The 16,554-nt window shown below is 38.6% G+C and overlaps 1 protein-coding gene across 2 annotated transcripts in view; it reads right to left on the reverse strand.

Moving 5' to 3' along the window:
• The window catches only part of TRIM44 (tripartite motif containing 44), a 140,446-nt gene that overhangs the window by 57,372 nt on the left and 66,520 nt on the right, over positions 1-16,554 (reverse strand). For both annotated transcript variants that reach the window (XR_002725101.3, XM_023185500.2), the window contains exons 3-4: positions 15,861-16,100; positions 6,622-6,641 (exon numbers count right to left, since the gene is read on the reverse strand). Coding sequence is in view for 1 of the 2 variants with exons in the window: in XM_023185500.2 (XP_023041268.1) it covers positions 6,622-6,641; positions 15,861-16,100 (260 nt within the window). In the remaining variant the exon portion in view is untranslated. The remainder of the gene's footprint in view (positions 1-6,621; positions 6,642-15,860; positions 16,101-16,554) is intronic.

Below are 16,554 nucleotides of genomic sequence, written 5' to 3' on the forward strand. Positions count from 1 at the left end.
ATATAGTTGGCACTCAATGCTTCTTTATAACTTATCATAATAATTATTGTACTGCACTTAAATATAAAATTTAAATTGTTGGCTAGATGTGGTGGCTCATGCCTGTATTCTCAGCACTTTGGGAGGCCGAAGCAGGAGGATCACTTGACCCCAGTAGTTCAAAACCAGCCTGGGGAACAAAGTGAGACTTCATCTCTACAAAAAATAAAAAATTAGCCAGGCATGGTGGCCAAATAAACAAATAAATAAAATTAAAATGGTTTATTTAGCTCTCTTTCAAACTAGATTTTTGGATCTTTAAATGCAGGAACAAAGTCTTAGTCACCTTCATATCCCTGAGGCCTAACAGAGGTCCTGGCATTAGGCACTCTAAGATTTTTGTTGAAAGACAGAATTCCTCTGCAATCTTTCTTGTTTGAGAAGTTAGGGAACAGAGCTCCTTGTGGGAAATGTTATCCTGATTAAGTTCTGAGGTCAAATATATAAACAAGGTTAGCCTGCCAAGCATCATACCTACTGTACTAGATGGCAAACAAGTTGATTAGAGTTAAACAATAGCATGCAAAATGACATCAATGCCCCTTCCTCTTGGGACCTTTTTTCTTAGCACTATGAAGTAGGTAGATGTATGTTAAAAATATAGGCTGCTTCTAGTCAACATTTCCAGTTGGAGGCAGATGCAATAAGCTAGAAGCACTTCAGCTGAATTTTCCAGCTGTGAATGGAATCTCTGGTTAATATACTAACATGCATGAAATAAAGTTGTGACTCTTACAGGCAAATTTCTGAATCAATTATTTTAGCAAGGAGGTATGCTTTGGGTATAGACAGGCAGCACAATGCACAGTGTGGCTTCAACTTTCACCTGACTTAAGTAAGGGATAAACAGTCCTTATCAACACGGAAAAATAAGGTCAGCTCAGGTTCCATAACAGGGAAATGTGACAATTAAGAGACTCTGTATGCTGAAGGCCAACTTAGGTATTGGCACCCCACTCTGCATAATAAGCAGCCCTGATAGTTCTATTCCATGTCACAAGTATCACAGCCATTTTCTTCAGCTTTCAGATAGACTTCCTGCAATGAAGACAACGCAACAACCAAACTACAAATTTGCAATCAGAAGACAAAAGAAACGTAAGCGTATCACTAACTTAGTCTTCTTTTATCTCTACAACCTAAACAGAAAGAGAAATGCCGTATCTAAGAACATATGGTTATTCATTTAGAGGGGCAAAAAGAGTACCTAGTATACAGACCAAAGATAATTTTTAAGAAACAAAATTGAGAAAAAAAAATCCACCAAATTATAGAATCTGTAAGCAGGTTGATTCCACTCCATATTTGATAAAAGACTTGTATTCCTTCTCACAAGGATAGCCCCAAAACTAGGTGGAGGAAAGAGTGGAGAGGGGTGAGGATAGTATTTACAGGGAACTAAAAATAGAGTACAAGGAGGTTAAATGACTTGCCCAAGGTCACACAGTCACAGACAGAATCAAAAATAGAAGCTAGGTCTGCTGACTCTCCTTTGGCTCCTACTCCTTCAGAACACACTTCCTGTTTGATCACAGAATCAGTATGGGTCAGATTCACACTGATCTCAGCAGGAACTTTTTGCCTGAATAACAGCCAGCTTTGAAGATGAAAAATTTTACAGAAGTTACAAGTGTGGCTGTTACTATTAAAAAGCCATTTTCCTCTTAGGTTAAAAAAAATTACAGAAAACCTCAATAGCAAATCAAAATCTAATCCTGATCTTCCTCCTTCTCCTCTAAGCACAAGAGTTTAAGGGTCTTTTCCCTCTCTGACTTCCTCCCACTACACAATAGCTTTTACGCCAACAGATCCCATTGCCACCCCCTCTCCTAGGATATATATTACTTCTCAGCAGGCTCCAGCAGGAGTAGAGAAGGAGTCAGTCTGTGAGGGAGTGAACACAAAATCTCTCATAATAGCACAGAGAAGACAGAAAATTGCTGCCAAAAGTGTAAATTGCATTTCTGCTTAGGGAAAAAAAAAATCACTCTGGTCTTTAAAGAGGCACCTTTTTTTTTTTTTTCAGACGGAGTTTTGCTCTGTTGCCAGTATGGATTGCAGTGGCACGATCTCGGCTCACTGCAACCTCTGACTCCCTGGCTCAAGTGAGTCTCCTGCCTCAGCCTCCCAAGTAGCTGGGATTACAGGCACACGCCACCATGCCCAGCTAATTTTTGTATTTTTCGTAGAGACAGGGTTTTACCATGTTGGCCAGGATGGTCTCGATCTCCTGACCTTATGACCCGCCCACTTCAGTCTCCCAAAGTCAAAGACTCTTTTAAACGATGACTCCACAGCAGTTAATACACATGTTCTATATATTAAGACTTTTGTTTCTCCATGTCCTCCAAGAATTCTTGACAGCTATATGACTGCATATCATGGATCTGAGGAGTAACATACCAGTTTGAGAGGCAATAGGCAGCTATTCTGTGGAGTCAAAGGCAGGCTTAGTTGGCTGCTCCTCAGGGAGCACCCCTTTTTCTAACTCTCAGAGGATACTGTGTGAGAATGAGACAAAGACATTACCTTTATAATCACAGAGGCTGAGAGGGGAAGCAACCTCCAGAAAACAGGAGCCACAGCAATTCAATGTCAAAGCAACTGAAGAACTCCCAGGTTAGGGGAACGAGACCAGAGTGATATTCTGAGGACTGTGTGTGAATCCTCTTGGCTTTTGTATAGGGTCACAGAGAGAAGCATGCTGCCATTTCGAAGACAGTCCAAATGGTGGCTGAGAGCACTTGGTGGTTAAGCTCCGAAGCCAGACTAGATTCAAGTCATAGTTCTGCCACTTACTAGCCCTGTGATCTAAGGCAAATTAATCTCTCAAAACATTAATTTCTTCATTTGACAAGTGGGCTAATAACTACATCATGAGGTTTGCATGCAGATTGAATTAGAATATATATAAAGCACTTTGGACATAATGAACTGTCAATAAATGGCAGCTACAATTATGATTGTGGTAAATTAGCAGAATAACTGCACAATGAAATTCAGGGCAAGGAACAGACATGACTAAAAGCACAACATTTGGTCCCCTCATGTCAAACGGCTTGGGAAATCAAAACAGAAAAGAGGAAAAAAGGAAAGACACTCCAGTTAGCAGAAAGGGAGGAAGATCCATTATAGACAAATATGTTTCCATAAGACAGGAATTTCTTTTTTCCTTCCACCATGGAGACTAGTTGGAATCTAATTCTCTCTGGACTTCTATGTAGACGGTGGAGAAGTGGCTGTGTGAAAAGACTACTAGCAAAGGAGACACAGGCATAATGATCCAAGCAGAACTGGAACTCAGTGTCTCCAGCTTCATTTCTCATCCATACCTTATGTAGAGACTCCCACACTTCCTTTCTGCCTTCCTTATACATCAAATTCTCATTTAGTACTGTCAGCAATATAGAAGGCTTTGGAACAAAACTCTATTTGGCTTGTTGAAATGGTAAAGTATATATCATAAGTGAGAAAAATTTCAGATCAAAGGCAATTTGCCCTGAAGGGTTAATCAGAATAAATTGAGCCAAATGGTAGCTCAATACAAATAAAGGGAATTGAACCAACAAATAGGAATTTAAAGGTTAAAAAAGAAAATCTGACTCCTCCTCCTTCTTTCTGACAAATCAGAACATGCACTTCAAGTACTCATTGTACCAAAAAGGGTCTGTCAAGTCCTAGTCCAGTGAACTCCTTGCTGAGACCTCCATAGCAGCCTGGCTCGAAGGAGATGGCCTGACATCTTGGTTGCAAGCAAAGAAACTCTATGCCTTTCCATTATCTTGTCAAAATGATACAAAGGTATCTGCAATTAAACTCTAAAGCCAGAATCTCACACTGAACAGTATATTTAAAGGAAGTTAAACTCTTCATACGGTCCCTGTATTCTTCTAATCAATGTGCCTCTGGCATGTGACTATAAAGATGAGTGTGTTCATCCTAATCCGGCTCTCCCAAGACAGAAATGCCACTGCTATCCTGTGGAGCCTGCACATTACCTCTGCCAAGGTATTTTCTTTATCATGGTCTTGTTTTAACTCTTTTTCTGGGAAAGTAAGTCTAGGGCTCTGACTGGACTGGATTTTAAAGAGTTAGACCTCATCTTGAGAGAAAAGGTGGAGGGCCAAAGAGATAGGTTAAAGTGCATCTAAACCAAAGGTCTATGCAAAATGATAAAAACCTAACCAATAACTAGAAGATATTGATTTAGGCTCCCATCATTGATAAACTAGTCTAACTAGTCTCCTAGGCTCTTTTCTTATTTTTCAATTTTTTGATTTTTTGAGTCTGGCTCTTGTTGCCCAGGCTGGAATGCAATGGCACGATCCCGGCTCACTGCAACCTCTGCCTCCCAGGTTCAGGCAATTCTCCTGCCTTAGCCTCCCGAGTACCTGGGATTACAGGTGTAAGCCACCACCTGGCTAATTTTTGTATTTTTGGTGAAGACAGGGTTTCACCATGTTGGTCAGGTTGGTCTCAAATTCCTGACCTCAGGTGATCCACCTGCCTCGGCCTCCCAAAGTCCTGGGACTACAGGTATGAGCCCCTGTGCCCGGCCTCAATTTTTAACATTTATTTTTTATTTACGTATTTTTAGAGACAGAGTCTCATAATGTTGCCCAGGCTGCTCTTGAACTCTTGGGTTCAAGCAATCGTCCCACCTCAGCCTTCTGAGTAGCTGGAATTATAGGTGCGCGTCACTGTGCCTGGAAGTCTCCCAGGATCTTGATCCACCTCCAATTCATTTTCCATTCTGTAGGTAGGAGACGCTTCTAAAATGCAAATCTGTTCATTAATTCCTGTATAAAATTCTTTAACAGCTTCCCATTGCCTTCAGTATAGTGCTCAAATGCCTTAAGAAGGTCTACAAGGCCCTAAATGATCTGGGCTCTGTTGTCTTTCTTCCACTCCTCTCTTGTCTGGAACTGGCACACAATTTGTTTACTCTACCTAGCACAACCAACCCCTGCTCCAACCTTTCAGATCTCTGTTTATATATACCCTTTTCTGGCAAGCCTCCCCTTATCCTCCAAGACTGACTTAGGAGCCCTTCCTAAAATAGCCTAAACTTATCAGAACACATTCCCTACTGTATAATTGCCCAGTTACATGTTCGCCTCTTCCACTACACTTAGGATCTACGGGAGTAGGAACCATGCCTGCTTTAGTCACCATGATATATCCAGGATGTAGCACAGTGCCAGACACACAGTAGGTCACGAATATATGTTAAATGAACAAAAGGAAGGGAGTGAAGAGTGAGGAAGGAAGGAAAAGTACCACAACACAGAAGAGCCTGTTCCTGAGAATGGTTGAAAGATGGAGTCTGAAGCGGTTCCCTGAAACCCTGTAGGTTTAAAGCAAGGTGCCTGTGGCTTTAGCCATAGCAGACAAGGAGATAGACAAGATCTTGTTGTTCCAGAGCAGATGTTAAAAACTAGAACACACCAAGAGATGCAGATGTGGGACAACATTTGGTGCTAAGAAAGAGGCTCAGGATATGGGGAGGGAAAACGAAAAAAGAGAGGAAACTGTTTTTGTTTGTTTGTAAAAAGCAAACACACAAACAAACAAAATAACAAAGAAGGATCAAATCCTGATTCCAGTAAGGTAACCTTTGACAATTCATTTAGCTTCTTTTAATGAGGGACTTAATAGTAATTTTCAAACTGAGTTCTGAGGAACCCTAGGTCTCTGCAGAAGCTCCTCAGAGTATATTGTGACGGGTTCTGCGTAAAGTCCATTTGAAAAAAGGGTGCTTCTGCTAAAAATAAAGTTTGAATAGCAGTGGCCTAGATGACCATTCTGATACTTCCCAGCCTTAACAACCCTTGATTCTATGTGACAGATGGGACCCATGTGGACATTGCATTTTACTTTGTACAAATATGCCTCAATTGTGTTGATGACACAGCTGTAGCTTTTCCTGGAGTCTGTTTTCACTGCTTGAGGAGAATGACAGGAAGGGTAAGTAAACCACAGTCCAGGTTCACTGCAAGGCTGAGACAATAATAAAACGCACTGTATTCAACTGTGGCAATACAGAAGCACAAAGAACATTTTTTTTCCTAAACCAAGTTTTGTATACCTGTACCCTAGGATTCATCATATAGGTGTCTTGGGCCAGACACAAAGATATTATAGGTCAGAAATAAAGAATACTAGATCTACAGCCCATTAAAAAAATAAATCCAATTCCAATCAAGAAAGAACAATACAAAAATTTATCTAGTCAGTCCACCTGATACCATTACCATTACCATAATGATACTATATTACCATTTAAATGTAGTGCCTATTCTTCTTAACAAGGTATTCTGAATGTACAAAAGAATACAGCAAAGTTACTGTCATTGTATACCTTAAGGTCTACCTTTATCTGAAAGTTACAGGCAGGAAATGACATAGATGAGAGGAAGATGGGAGTCTTACAAAATAAGATCTTCAAATCCTAGGCTTAAGATAGAGATCCCTTTTCTGTGCTGTTCCTTGGCTGTCCATATTTCATGGAGCACTAAAAGGCCACAAATGTCACTCTACTTCAATTATGAGAAAAGATAAGCAACAATAATGTGATCTTACCTGGGTCCTTCCTCATCTCCCTGAAAGACAAACAGAAAGAAACAGTATTAGAAATCACTGTTGGTACAGACAGAGTCAGATTTCCTTCTTTTCCCTCCCCTCTCCCAACCTGAATGCATGTAGTATACATTTATTGTAACAGAGACAAACCAACAGACATCTAAAGGCTAAGACAGGAGCTAATATAATCCTATGTTCAAACTGCCCAGTGGAGATGAACTGATAATTTGCCCTGACAAGCAGAGCAGAGAAGTGAATGCACAGACCTAGGAGGCCTAAATAATAGCCTTGCCTTTTTATTTGTATGGCTGGCAGTATTTAGTTCTTAGCAAAGTAAGAAACCCAAAATAGAGGCAGGTCTTAGGCAAAAGCTAGCCAGTTCCAAAAGCATCAAGCTGTTTCCTTCAAAGACTCATTTCTGCCTTGTTCTAGCATTTTTCATCAAACATGAACACTGCAATTCTAATGTAAAGAACACTGTGGTATAAAGGGCACTGAACTGGGACTCAGGAAATTGGGATTCTAGTCCAAGCTCTGTTACTTATTAGTTATGTGTCCTTGGGCAAACATTAATTAATCTGGACTTTGGTCTTCTCTTCCGTAAGTGGTTAGTTCTGGCATTTGATGATCCATACCATTCTTCCACCAAACAATGGCTCTTCTCTTTTCCTTGTCCACTTCTCAAAAACAATGTGTGAACATTATTTTTCCAGGTATGGCATTCTCTCAACCTAACTTTATCAGAAGTGATCACAGCAGATTCCTTTGAGTTTCCTTCTGTGATCAAATGAGATTTTTCAAATAACGCTCAAACTTTTCCCAAGGGACCTCACTCATCCTTTTGGTGTCAGCATATCTTTTAAATCTTTCTTTTTAGCTATTCAGGGGTAGTCTTAATAGAGAATGTACATTCTGGTTGTACTCCTTGGAGAATGAATGAATGAATGAATGAATGAATGAATGGTTCCTACTGGTATAAGGCAGAATGAGCTCTCAAGTCAGATGTTCTGGGTTCAAGTCTTAACCCTATCACTTTACTGCTGTATTAGCCTACTCATGCTATTTTGCCTTTCTTAACTTCAATTTCCTAATTTGTAAAATGAGGTAATAATTGTCTCTGTATCATAGGATAAGTATGAGGATTAAATGAAATAATGCTTATAATCATCAAACACAGTGCCTGTGACACAGGATGTATTTAATAAAGGCTATTTATCAGTATCAGTAACAATTCAGTAAGATTCATTAAGAAGCTACTATGTATATGCTAACTAAGTAAAACAATCACCCATAATGATCTAACCTTCTAGGATTTTCGAATCAGGAGTATGAGAAACAGGCAGAAAGAAAATGAACTATTAGTAAATGTGTTATGAACAATACCAAAGACATAAACAGAATAATATGAGAATCAACAGGGAAGTTACGAACACTGCCTCTCCTGGAGAAGGTGGGAAAAGCTTCACATGCAGAAGGTAACATTGATACTGTCACTTTGAGGGATAAATAGTATTTTCCCAGGATGACAACAGAGAAAAGTGGGAAGGACACTGAACTAGCAAGAGCAAAGGCAAGTTTCTAAAAATGTCTTGTTCAAGGAACCTTGAGTTCTGTGAAACTGGAGAATGGGGATGTGCACGTGTGTGTTTTGGGCAGGGTGCTGGGAGTGGTATAAGGTTGGAACTGAGGGCAATGTGGGGTTGAGCGTGACTGAGGTAAAGGGAGACTGCCAGGGTGAAAGCCTGTAAAGCACAGCTGCAGCCAGAAAGGTGATTTAAATCAGACTAGCCATTTGAGGTTGAATAAGAAGGGCATTTTTGGCAGACTGTTAAGGATCTGCAATAGTGGGAAGGGCGTTAATCATCCACACTCCAACTAGAGGGAAGTAGGGTGAGTGGTAGAGGGAGGGTATAGGGATGGTAGATAATTTCTTCGCATTTTTATCATCTGGTATGTCTCATGGGAACTATAATATACCAATAAAAAAGTTATATAATTTAAATTTAATATGAGTTACATAACTATGAATGACACAATTAAATCCCAACACAAATTTTTCTATGATTTTTGGATGTTTAACCCTAATTGTCTAAGAGAACTTTATGGAAAAAATATCTAAACTTCCTCTCATAATTTAGAGCAAGTCCTCCTCACGATCACATACTTTGGTGTAATCATTGAGAGACAGGGTTTCTCAGTTATAATATAAAAACATGGTCTCAAATTCTGGTTCATTAATCCCAACAGTGAAGCTTTTGGCAATTTACTTCTCCAAGGTTCAGTTTCTCCATCTGCACATAAAGATCCTAGTTCTTACCTCAAAGGGTCACCATATGGATTAAAATAAATGAGAAAATCTGTGTAAAAACCAAGCAAGTGTCTAGTACCTTGTAATCATTCAACAAATGGCAGCCATTATTTTACTTTCCCTGAATTGTTAATTAACAACATTTCTAGGGGAGAGTAGGGAAGGACAGAAAAGATGGGACACAAAGTTTTGCTATATGTTCATCCAATTCTACTGCTTATAGATGTATGCTTCTTTTCAGAAACAATGGTCACTGTTACACAGCAAGAATATACACACACATATGAATTATAAGGCCATTTTGAATAGGTTGGCACAGAGAGAATTGCTAATCTTGCTAGTAAAAGATGTGCATGTGATGTTCCTGCTACCTGAAATGCACATCCCTATTCTAAAAACCTAGCTAATTCCTATCTATCCTTTAAGATCAAGCCTTACTCAGAAACTTCTTCACTAACATCTTGAATCAGTTAATCCTCCTTTCCCCCAAATCTGTAGGGTTCGCCACTCTACACTAGTACTTAGAGAAGAAAACTGACAATGACAACATCAAACAGTGCCTCCCTCTTTGGATTTCAACTCCTTGAGAATAGAAGCTTGTGTTTTGCTCATTTCTGTATTCACTGCACCTAACACAGCACAAGGCTCATAGTAAATAATTACTCAAGATATAGGTAAGGTTTAAGATTAATTTCTTCTCCTATTATGAGCAAATTCTGGTTTCAGAGAATATCAGAAGTGAGAGTCTGTTAAATACCAACTTCCATTTAAATGACTTGTTAGATTAAGCACTGCTCCCAAATCCCTAATTAAGATATCACAAATGCTCTTGATTGGCAGACTGCACTCTTGTGCAACCTCCCATTTCTATCTCTACCAATGGAAATGTTGTTCACCAAGAATCAAACAAGGCTGTTTATATGAACTTGTAATGATGTCACATTTAATTAAATAACAAAAAGTGAATGCAAGAGAGATAACTTGCTCACATAAAAACTCAGTTGAATGCATCCACAGTATTGATAAAGATGAATTACTTAAAAATTGTTGTCAATTCTGGTGTAGGTGAAACAAGCAAAATGCTAGAAACAATAAATTATAAGAACTAAGATTCTGCATTCAGCTTGCTTTGAATGGTATCACCCTCACTATAGAGAGTCTGAAATTGGACCTTATAAATGGTGCAAAATAGGTGTGGTTTACACCAGAAACATGACATTTAACTCTAATTAGCAAACCCATATTTTCAAAGGCCTTGCCTTGGAATAAAAAAAAGTACAAATATATGTTTCAAGTTTAAAATAAATGGTTATCATATGCATGTATCATTTTTAATAGCTTATCCATCTGAACATACTTTTTCCAATATTAGCTCATAGCAACTCACTACTCTCCTTACCAAACTGGACAAAAGACAAAAATGCTCACATGACATATAAATAAAGACACACCATTTTTTAATACTTAGCTTTAGTAAAGAGTTTTACAAAATGATGTAAGTAAATTCCACAAAGAGTGAGAAAAAAAAATAAAGGAGAAGGGACTACTTCTCAGTTTGTTTTACGAGGCCAACATAACCCTAATACTCAAACCTGACAATGATATTATAAAAATATACAAACTAATATCCCTTATGAACAAAGACACAAAACTCCTGAACAAAATATAAGCAAACTGAATCCAGATTATACATCATGGCCAAATGGAGTTTATCTCAGAAATGCAAGGTTGGTTAATATTGTAAAATTAACCAACATGATTAACCATTACAATAGAATAGTGAAAAAAATGCATATGATCATTTCAAGAGATACAGAAGACATATCTCATAAAAGTCAATATCAGTTTGTATAAAAGCCCTCAGCACATTAGGAATAGAAAGGCACTTCCTCAATCTGATAAAAGGCATCTACAAAAAACATCATACTTAATAGTAATATACTGAATCCCTTCCTTCTAAGATTACGAACAAGGCAAGGATGTCCACTTTTACCACTTATGTTAGACATTGCACTGGAGGTTGCAGCCATGGCAATAAGACAAGACAAAGAAATAAAAAGCACAAAGATTAGAAACAAAGATGTAAAACTGTCTCTATTTGTAGATGACATAATTGCTGATACAGAAAATCCTAAAGAATCTATAAAGCCACTATTATAACTAATAGGTGAATCTGACAAGGTTACAAGACATAAAGTTAATACATAAAAAGCAATTTTTTTATATACTAACATAAGCTGAAAAATAAAATTTAAAAACAATTCTATTTTCAATAGTATTGAAAATATTAAATAACTAGGAATAAATTTAATTAAAGCCATTAATACCTTTAAATGAAAACCATGAACCATTTCTGAGAGCATGTAAAAACTGACTTATAAATGGAGACATATGTTCATTCATACTGCTGTTCTGCAGAGCTAATGTGTCATTTCTCTTTAGCTACTCTGCTTTCAAGATTTTTTTTCCTTTGCCGTTAGTTTTCAGAAGTTTGACTCTGATGTGTCTGCGTATGGATTTCTTAGTTTATCTTGCTTGGGTTCACTCTGCTTCTTAAATCTGTAGGTTTATGTCTTTCAGCCAAATTTTAGACATTTTAAGATACTATTACTTCAAACTATTTTTTCAGCTCCACATTCCTTTTTCCTCCCTTGACACTGGTGACATGTATCTTTCATCATTGTCCTACAAGTCCCTGAAGCTCAGTTCGATTATTTTTCCATGTTTGTTGTTGTTGTTTAGATTTGATCAGTATCAATCTATCTTCAAATTCACCAGATCTTTCCTTCAATTTGCCATTGAGCCCATCCAGTGAATTTCTGGTGTCAGTTACTATATTTTTCAGTTCCAAAATTTTCATTTGGTACTTTTTAATATTTTTATTTCTTTATTGAGGTTTTCATTTATTTCCAGAGTGCTTGTAATTGTTCACTGAAACATTCTTACAATAGCAGGTTTAAAATCTTTGTCTGATAATTCCAACATCTATGCCATCTTAGAGTTGGCATGTATCAATTCTGTTTTCTCCTTAGAATTGAGATTTTCATTTTATTTTATTTTTTGAGACAGGATCTTGCACTGTCACCCATACTGGAGTACAGTGGTGTAAACACAGATGGCTGCAGCCTCGACCTCCTGGGTTCAAACGATCCTCTTGCCTCGGCCTTACAGAATTGAGATTTTTATTGGTTCTTTGGTCTGTATCCTGGACATGATGAGTTGTATTATAAAAATCTAGTTCCTATTTAAATCTTCTATTTTAGCAGTCAACCTGTTTAGATTCAGAATGCATGTCCTGGATTCTTTCTGTGAACTATGGTTCACATGTCACCTTAAGTTTATAAAGCCTCTACAGTGCTATTCTTGTCTGTCCCACTCAGACGACAGGACTCTATTCTACATTCTTCACAGAGCTAGTTGGGGAGGAGGGAAACCAAATCATTACTATAGGGCAGGAGTGAAAGATAAAATTCCAATAACTGACTCAGCTGGGGAAGTGCATAGTCGAGTTAATGCAGGGGTTAGAGGGAGGAGTTAAAGCTCTATCTACAGTCTCCAAAACGAAGAGGTACTACTTCCTCTGTACCATTACTGCAGGGTAGGTTGGAAGTCAGAGTTCTACCCACAGTTGCATGGGAGATGGGTACCACTCATTACTGAGAGGAGCAGGGCCAAAGCTAGAAGCAAAAGTTTCACCCACAGGTTCCATAGAGAAAGATACCTCATTAACATAGGGCATATATAAAATGTGTGAGTTTCACTCACTGGCTCCATTGCTGCAGTGCCAAATTGGGGTTGAGGAGCAGTGCCACTTTTTAAATGATGTTTGCCTCCAGAAGCAGGCGTTTCTTGGTTTTTTTCTTTCTTTCTTTTCCTTTTTTTTTTTTTTTGGGGGGGGGGGGGGGGTTTGTTTTTTTTTTTCCAGTCTGTAGAACACCTGGCTAGGATACACAGGAAGTAAAGAAAACCCCAGGGAATTCACTGCCTTGTATTCCCTCAAATCCCAAGGTCCCTAATCAGTATGCCATCTTTTCTCCACCTGCAAGAGTCTTTTGGTAGATGATTTCAGTACTTTTGCCCAGAGATTTCTATTGTAATAAGTGAAAGGAGTAAAGCAGAATATGTTTACTCCATCGTGCTCAGAACCAGAAGTTGCAATTTGCTTTAAATATGCCAAAAATAAAATTGATTGGTGAGTGGAAGGTTGAAAAGATGGCTAGATATGTAATGAAGCAAGTATGGCAAAATGTTAATAGGAGAATCTAGGTGGTAGGTACATAGGCATAATCTGTAAAATCCTTTCAACTGTGCTGTATGTTTAAATTTTTTTATAATAAAATATGGGGGGGGGTCTTTTGGCTGAATTCAAAATGCAGGTGATTTTTGATAAATTCTATACCATAAAAAGAACATAATTCCTCTGATGAGTGAAAGACAGGTACTGGATATTTGCTGTCACCAATAAGTTACCAGATTAACTGGAACAAGAGGCTATTAAATAATAACAGCTCTTTGTAAACACTCTAGTGGCTGAACGCTCTCTCTATTTTTAAGAGCTCATTTTGTCTGTAACCTGGTCCTTAAGCCTTGTCAGTTCTTGCATCCCTTTAAGAGTAATTTCATCAGAGTTAACAAAGTACAGAGTTAACATAGTACAGTTGAGGTGCTTAAAGGACAGCTAATGTCAGAGAAGGACTAAATTCATAGATTAAAATGAAAATAAAAGAGAAGAATAAACCTCAAAATTAAACTTTTTTTTTTTTTTTTGAGATGTAATGTCACTCTGTCTCCCAGGCTGGGCTGCAGTGGCCACAATCTAGGCTCACTGCAACCTCTGCCTCCGGGGTTCAAGCGATTCTTCGGCCTCCGCCTCCCAAGTAGCTGGGACTACAGGTGCTCGCCACCACACCCAGCTAACTTTTGCAGTTTTAGTACAGACAGGGTTTCACCATGTTGGCCAGGGCAGGCTTAAACTCCTGACCTCAGGTGATCCACCCACCTCGGCCTCCCAAAGTGCTGGGATTACAGGCATGAACCACCATGCCCAGCCAAAATTAAACTTTTGTTTTCAAAGAACAACCTAATCAACATACAGAATAAATGAAGGGGTTGAACTTGATGGGAATTGTGGACAGAGTTATGTTGTTGATCCCTTGAATTAACTCTGGTTGAACCTTTTGTTTATTAAGACACAAACTGACCATCTTGACATTGTAAAGGTATGCAAAGCTGTCTAGAACATGGATTCTTCTCATTTTTCCCACAGATACAGATGGGATGCTTAGCATATATCATATAGTAGGGGGAAAGCACAGGCACTGAAATAGGACAGACTTAAATCTAAACCATGACTCTATTTTCTACTGACTAAATGACATTGGTTTAGTATGTCTGCAGTTCTCTGCATCTCAAATATCCCATTTGTAAAATGGAGTTAATGAATGCTGACATAAGGATTAAATGAAATGATGAATATAAAGTGCTCTCTTGCCAATCTAGAAACTTATTTAGGCACATAATTTCTCAATTATGGGGAGAATAAAATGAAAAGAAGAAGAGTTATTCTTTTCACACATTGATGAAAATTAATCAAAAGCCTTGCTTGGGTACAGCAGATACCTTTCAATGGTTTCTTACATTTCCTGTCAGGATAGCTTGGAAATACCTGCCTCCTGGTTTACTTTGGCTCTTCTACTGGCCAGTTTATTCTGTGGCCAGGCTCTCTCGAGCCAAGGCAAGACTTCCAGTTAAGGCTGGGCTTGCTGAGTAATCAACAGTCCTAGAAAGTCCACAGGACGCTCCTAGGTTTTCTTCTAGAAGGACCTACCCTAAACCTATCTGGCATTATTTTCACTAGAATTGTCAACATAATGCTGTGAAATCTGATTAATAGTAGCCTCTCTCTAGTGGCTGAAACATAATTTTTTTTTTTTGAGACAGGATCTCACTCCATCACACAGGGTGGAGTGGAATGGCACAATCACACCTCACTGCAGCCTCAACCTCTGGGGCTCAAGTAATCTTCCTACCTCAACCTCCTGAGTAGCTGGGACTACAGGCAGGTGACACCATGTCTGCTAATTTTTATTTTGTAGACACAGGGTCTCACTATGTTGCCCAGGCTGGTCTCAAACTCCTGGACTCAAGCAATCCTTCCACCCCAGCCTCCCAAAGTGTTGGGGTTAAAGTGTGAGCCACTGAGCCCAGCTTGTTCTTTTTTTTTTTTTTTTTTTTTTAAATAGCTACCTTAAATAAATTTTTTCAAAGTAGATTCAAAATGTCTACATACGTTGTTTGGCAAAATGCTGAAGACCCTTTTACTCCTGTTATACAACAATGAATATGACAACTAACATTTGTATAGTGATTCAACATTTACCTAGTGTCTTTCATTCGTAGTATTTTTTTTTTAATCTTACAATGACCTAGTGCACATGCCATTCTTAATCCAGTAGTTATGCCTCCAATTTATGCAGCTAGCTCCATATAACAACCAGCTTGAGATACCTTTTCACTATGTATAAAGTAAGTCCAAAATCTTTCATTCTGGCCTGCTTTATGCTCTACTTGATGATTTGTTCTCATTTAGCCCAGGCCTATGATGACTTTAAAGGCTCATTTCACAACTTGGAGTTTGTTGCTTGCCCTCTTCTCCGGCTGTAATTTTTGGCTTCCTTCCTTAATTGTGATTAGTATCTGCCCCCACTGACTATACTCCTTAAATTAATGATGGATAAATAATTTGGTAGGCCCAGCCACTGGGTAAACTAGTGGCCAGCACTTCCGTACTGGTTTATACACCATGTGAAACACTTACACCCTACCTAGATTTCAATTCATTCATGTTCAGCTACCACATGGGGTCTAACAAATATGGCATCAGTTTCCTCCTATTTCTCTTGCTACTAAACATTATGGGCTTTTCCTTTACCTCTGCCTTTGGCTCAGCTGATTCATTAGAGGTATCAAGTTGTTCCTTGGCTTGGGCCATCTGGGTCATCAACCTATCCATGTGGGATTGGATGTCTGCCAGTATCTCAGTCACATGAGCTGTGGCCATTGCCTCCTGGATGTCCACTAGATGAAGGGCCTTCTGCTCCTCATCGGCAATCACTTTCTGAACTTTCTTAAATTCCTGCTGTATAAACATCTTCATTTGGTCCCGAGTTACCTGTAGAACAAAGGCAAATAAGAAGAATAAGTTGAACACACAAAGAAACAAAAAGTTAGAGTTATTACTACACAGCCCTGGCTAAAATACACACCATGGATCCTATCTGATCCTGAAGTTTTAGGAATATTCTAAAGACAATGTTCCCCTAATATCTTTGATGATTTTCCTGCTAATCTTTTTGCCTTTTTTATTCTTCAGGGAGTAATTTCTTATCCTTTTTTCCTTTTTGTTTTGTTCATTTTTATACCAGGAATATATATGATGAGCATATATAGTAAAAAATGAGGCCAGGCACGGTGGCTTATGCATGTAATCCTAGCACTTTGGGAGGCCAAGGCGGGTGGATCACCTGAGGTCAGGAGCTTGAAACCAGCCTAGCCAACATGATGAAACCTCGTCTCTACTAAAAATACAAAAAAAAAAAAAAAAAAAAAAAAAAAAAATGCTGGGC

This window comes from Piliocolobus tephrosceles, chromosome 13, assembly GCF_002776525.5.
Source record: "Piliocolobus tephrosceles isolate RC106 chromosome 13, ASM277652v3, whole genome shotgun sequence".
NCBI classification, from domain to species: Eukaryota; Metazoa; Chordata; class Mammalia; order Primates; family Cercopithecidae; genus Piliocolobus; species Piliocolobus tephrosceles.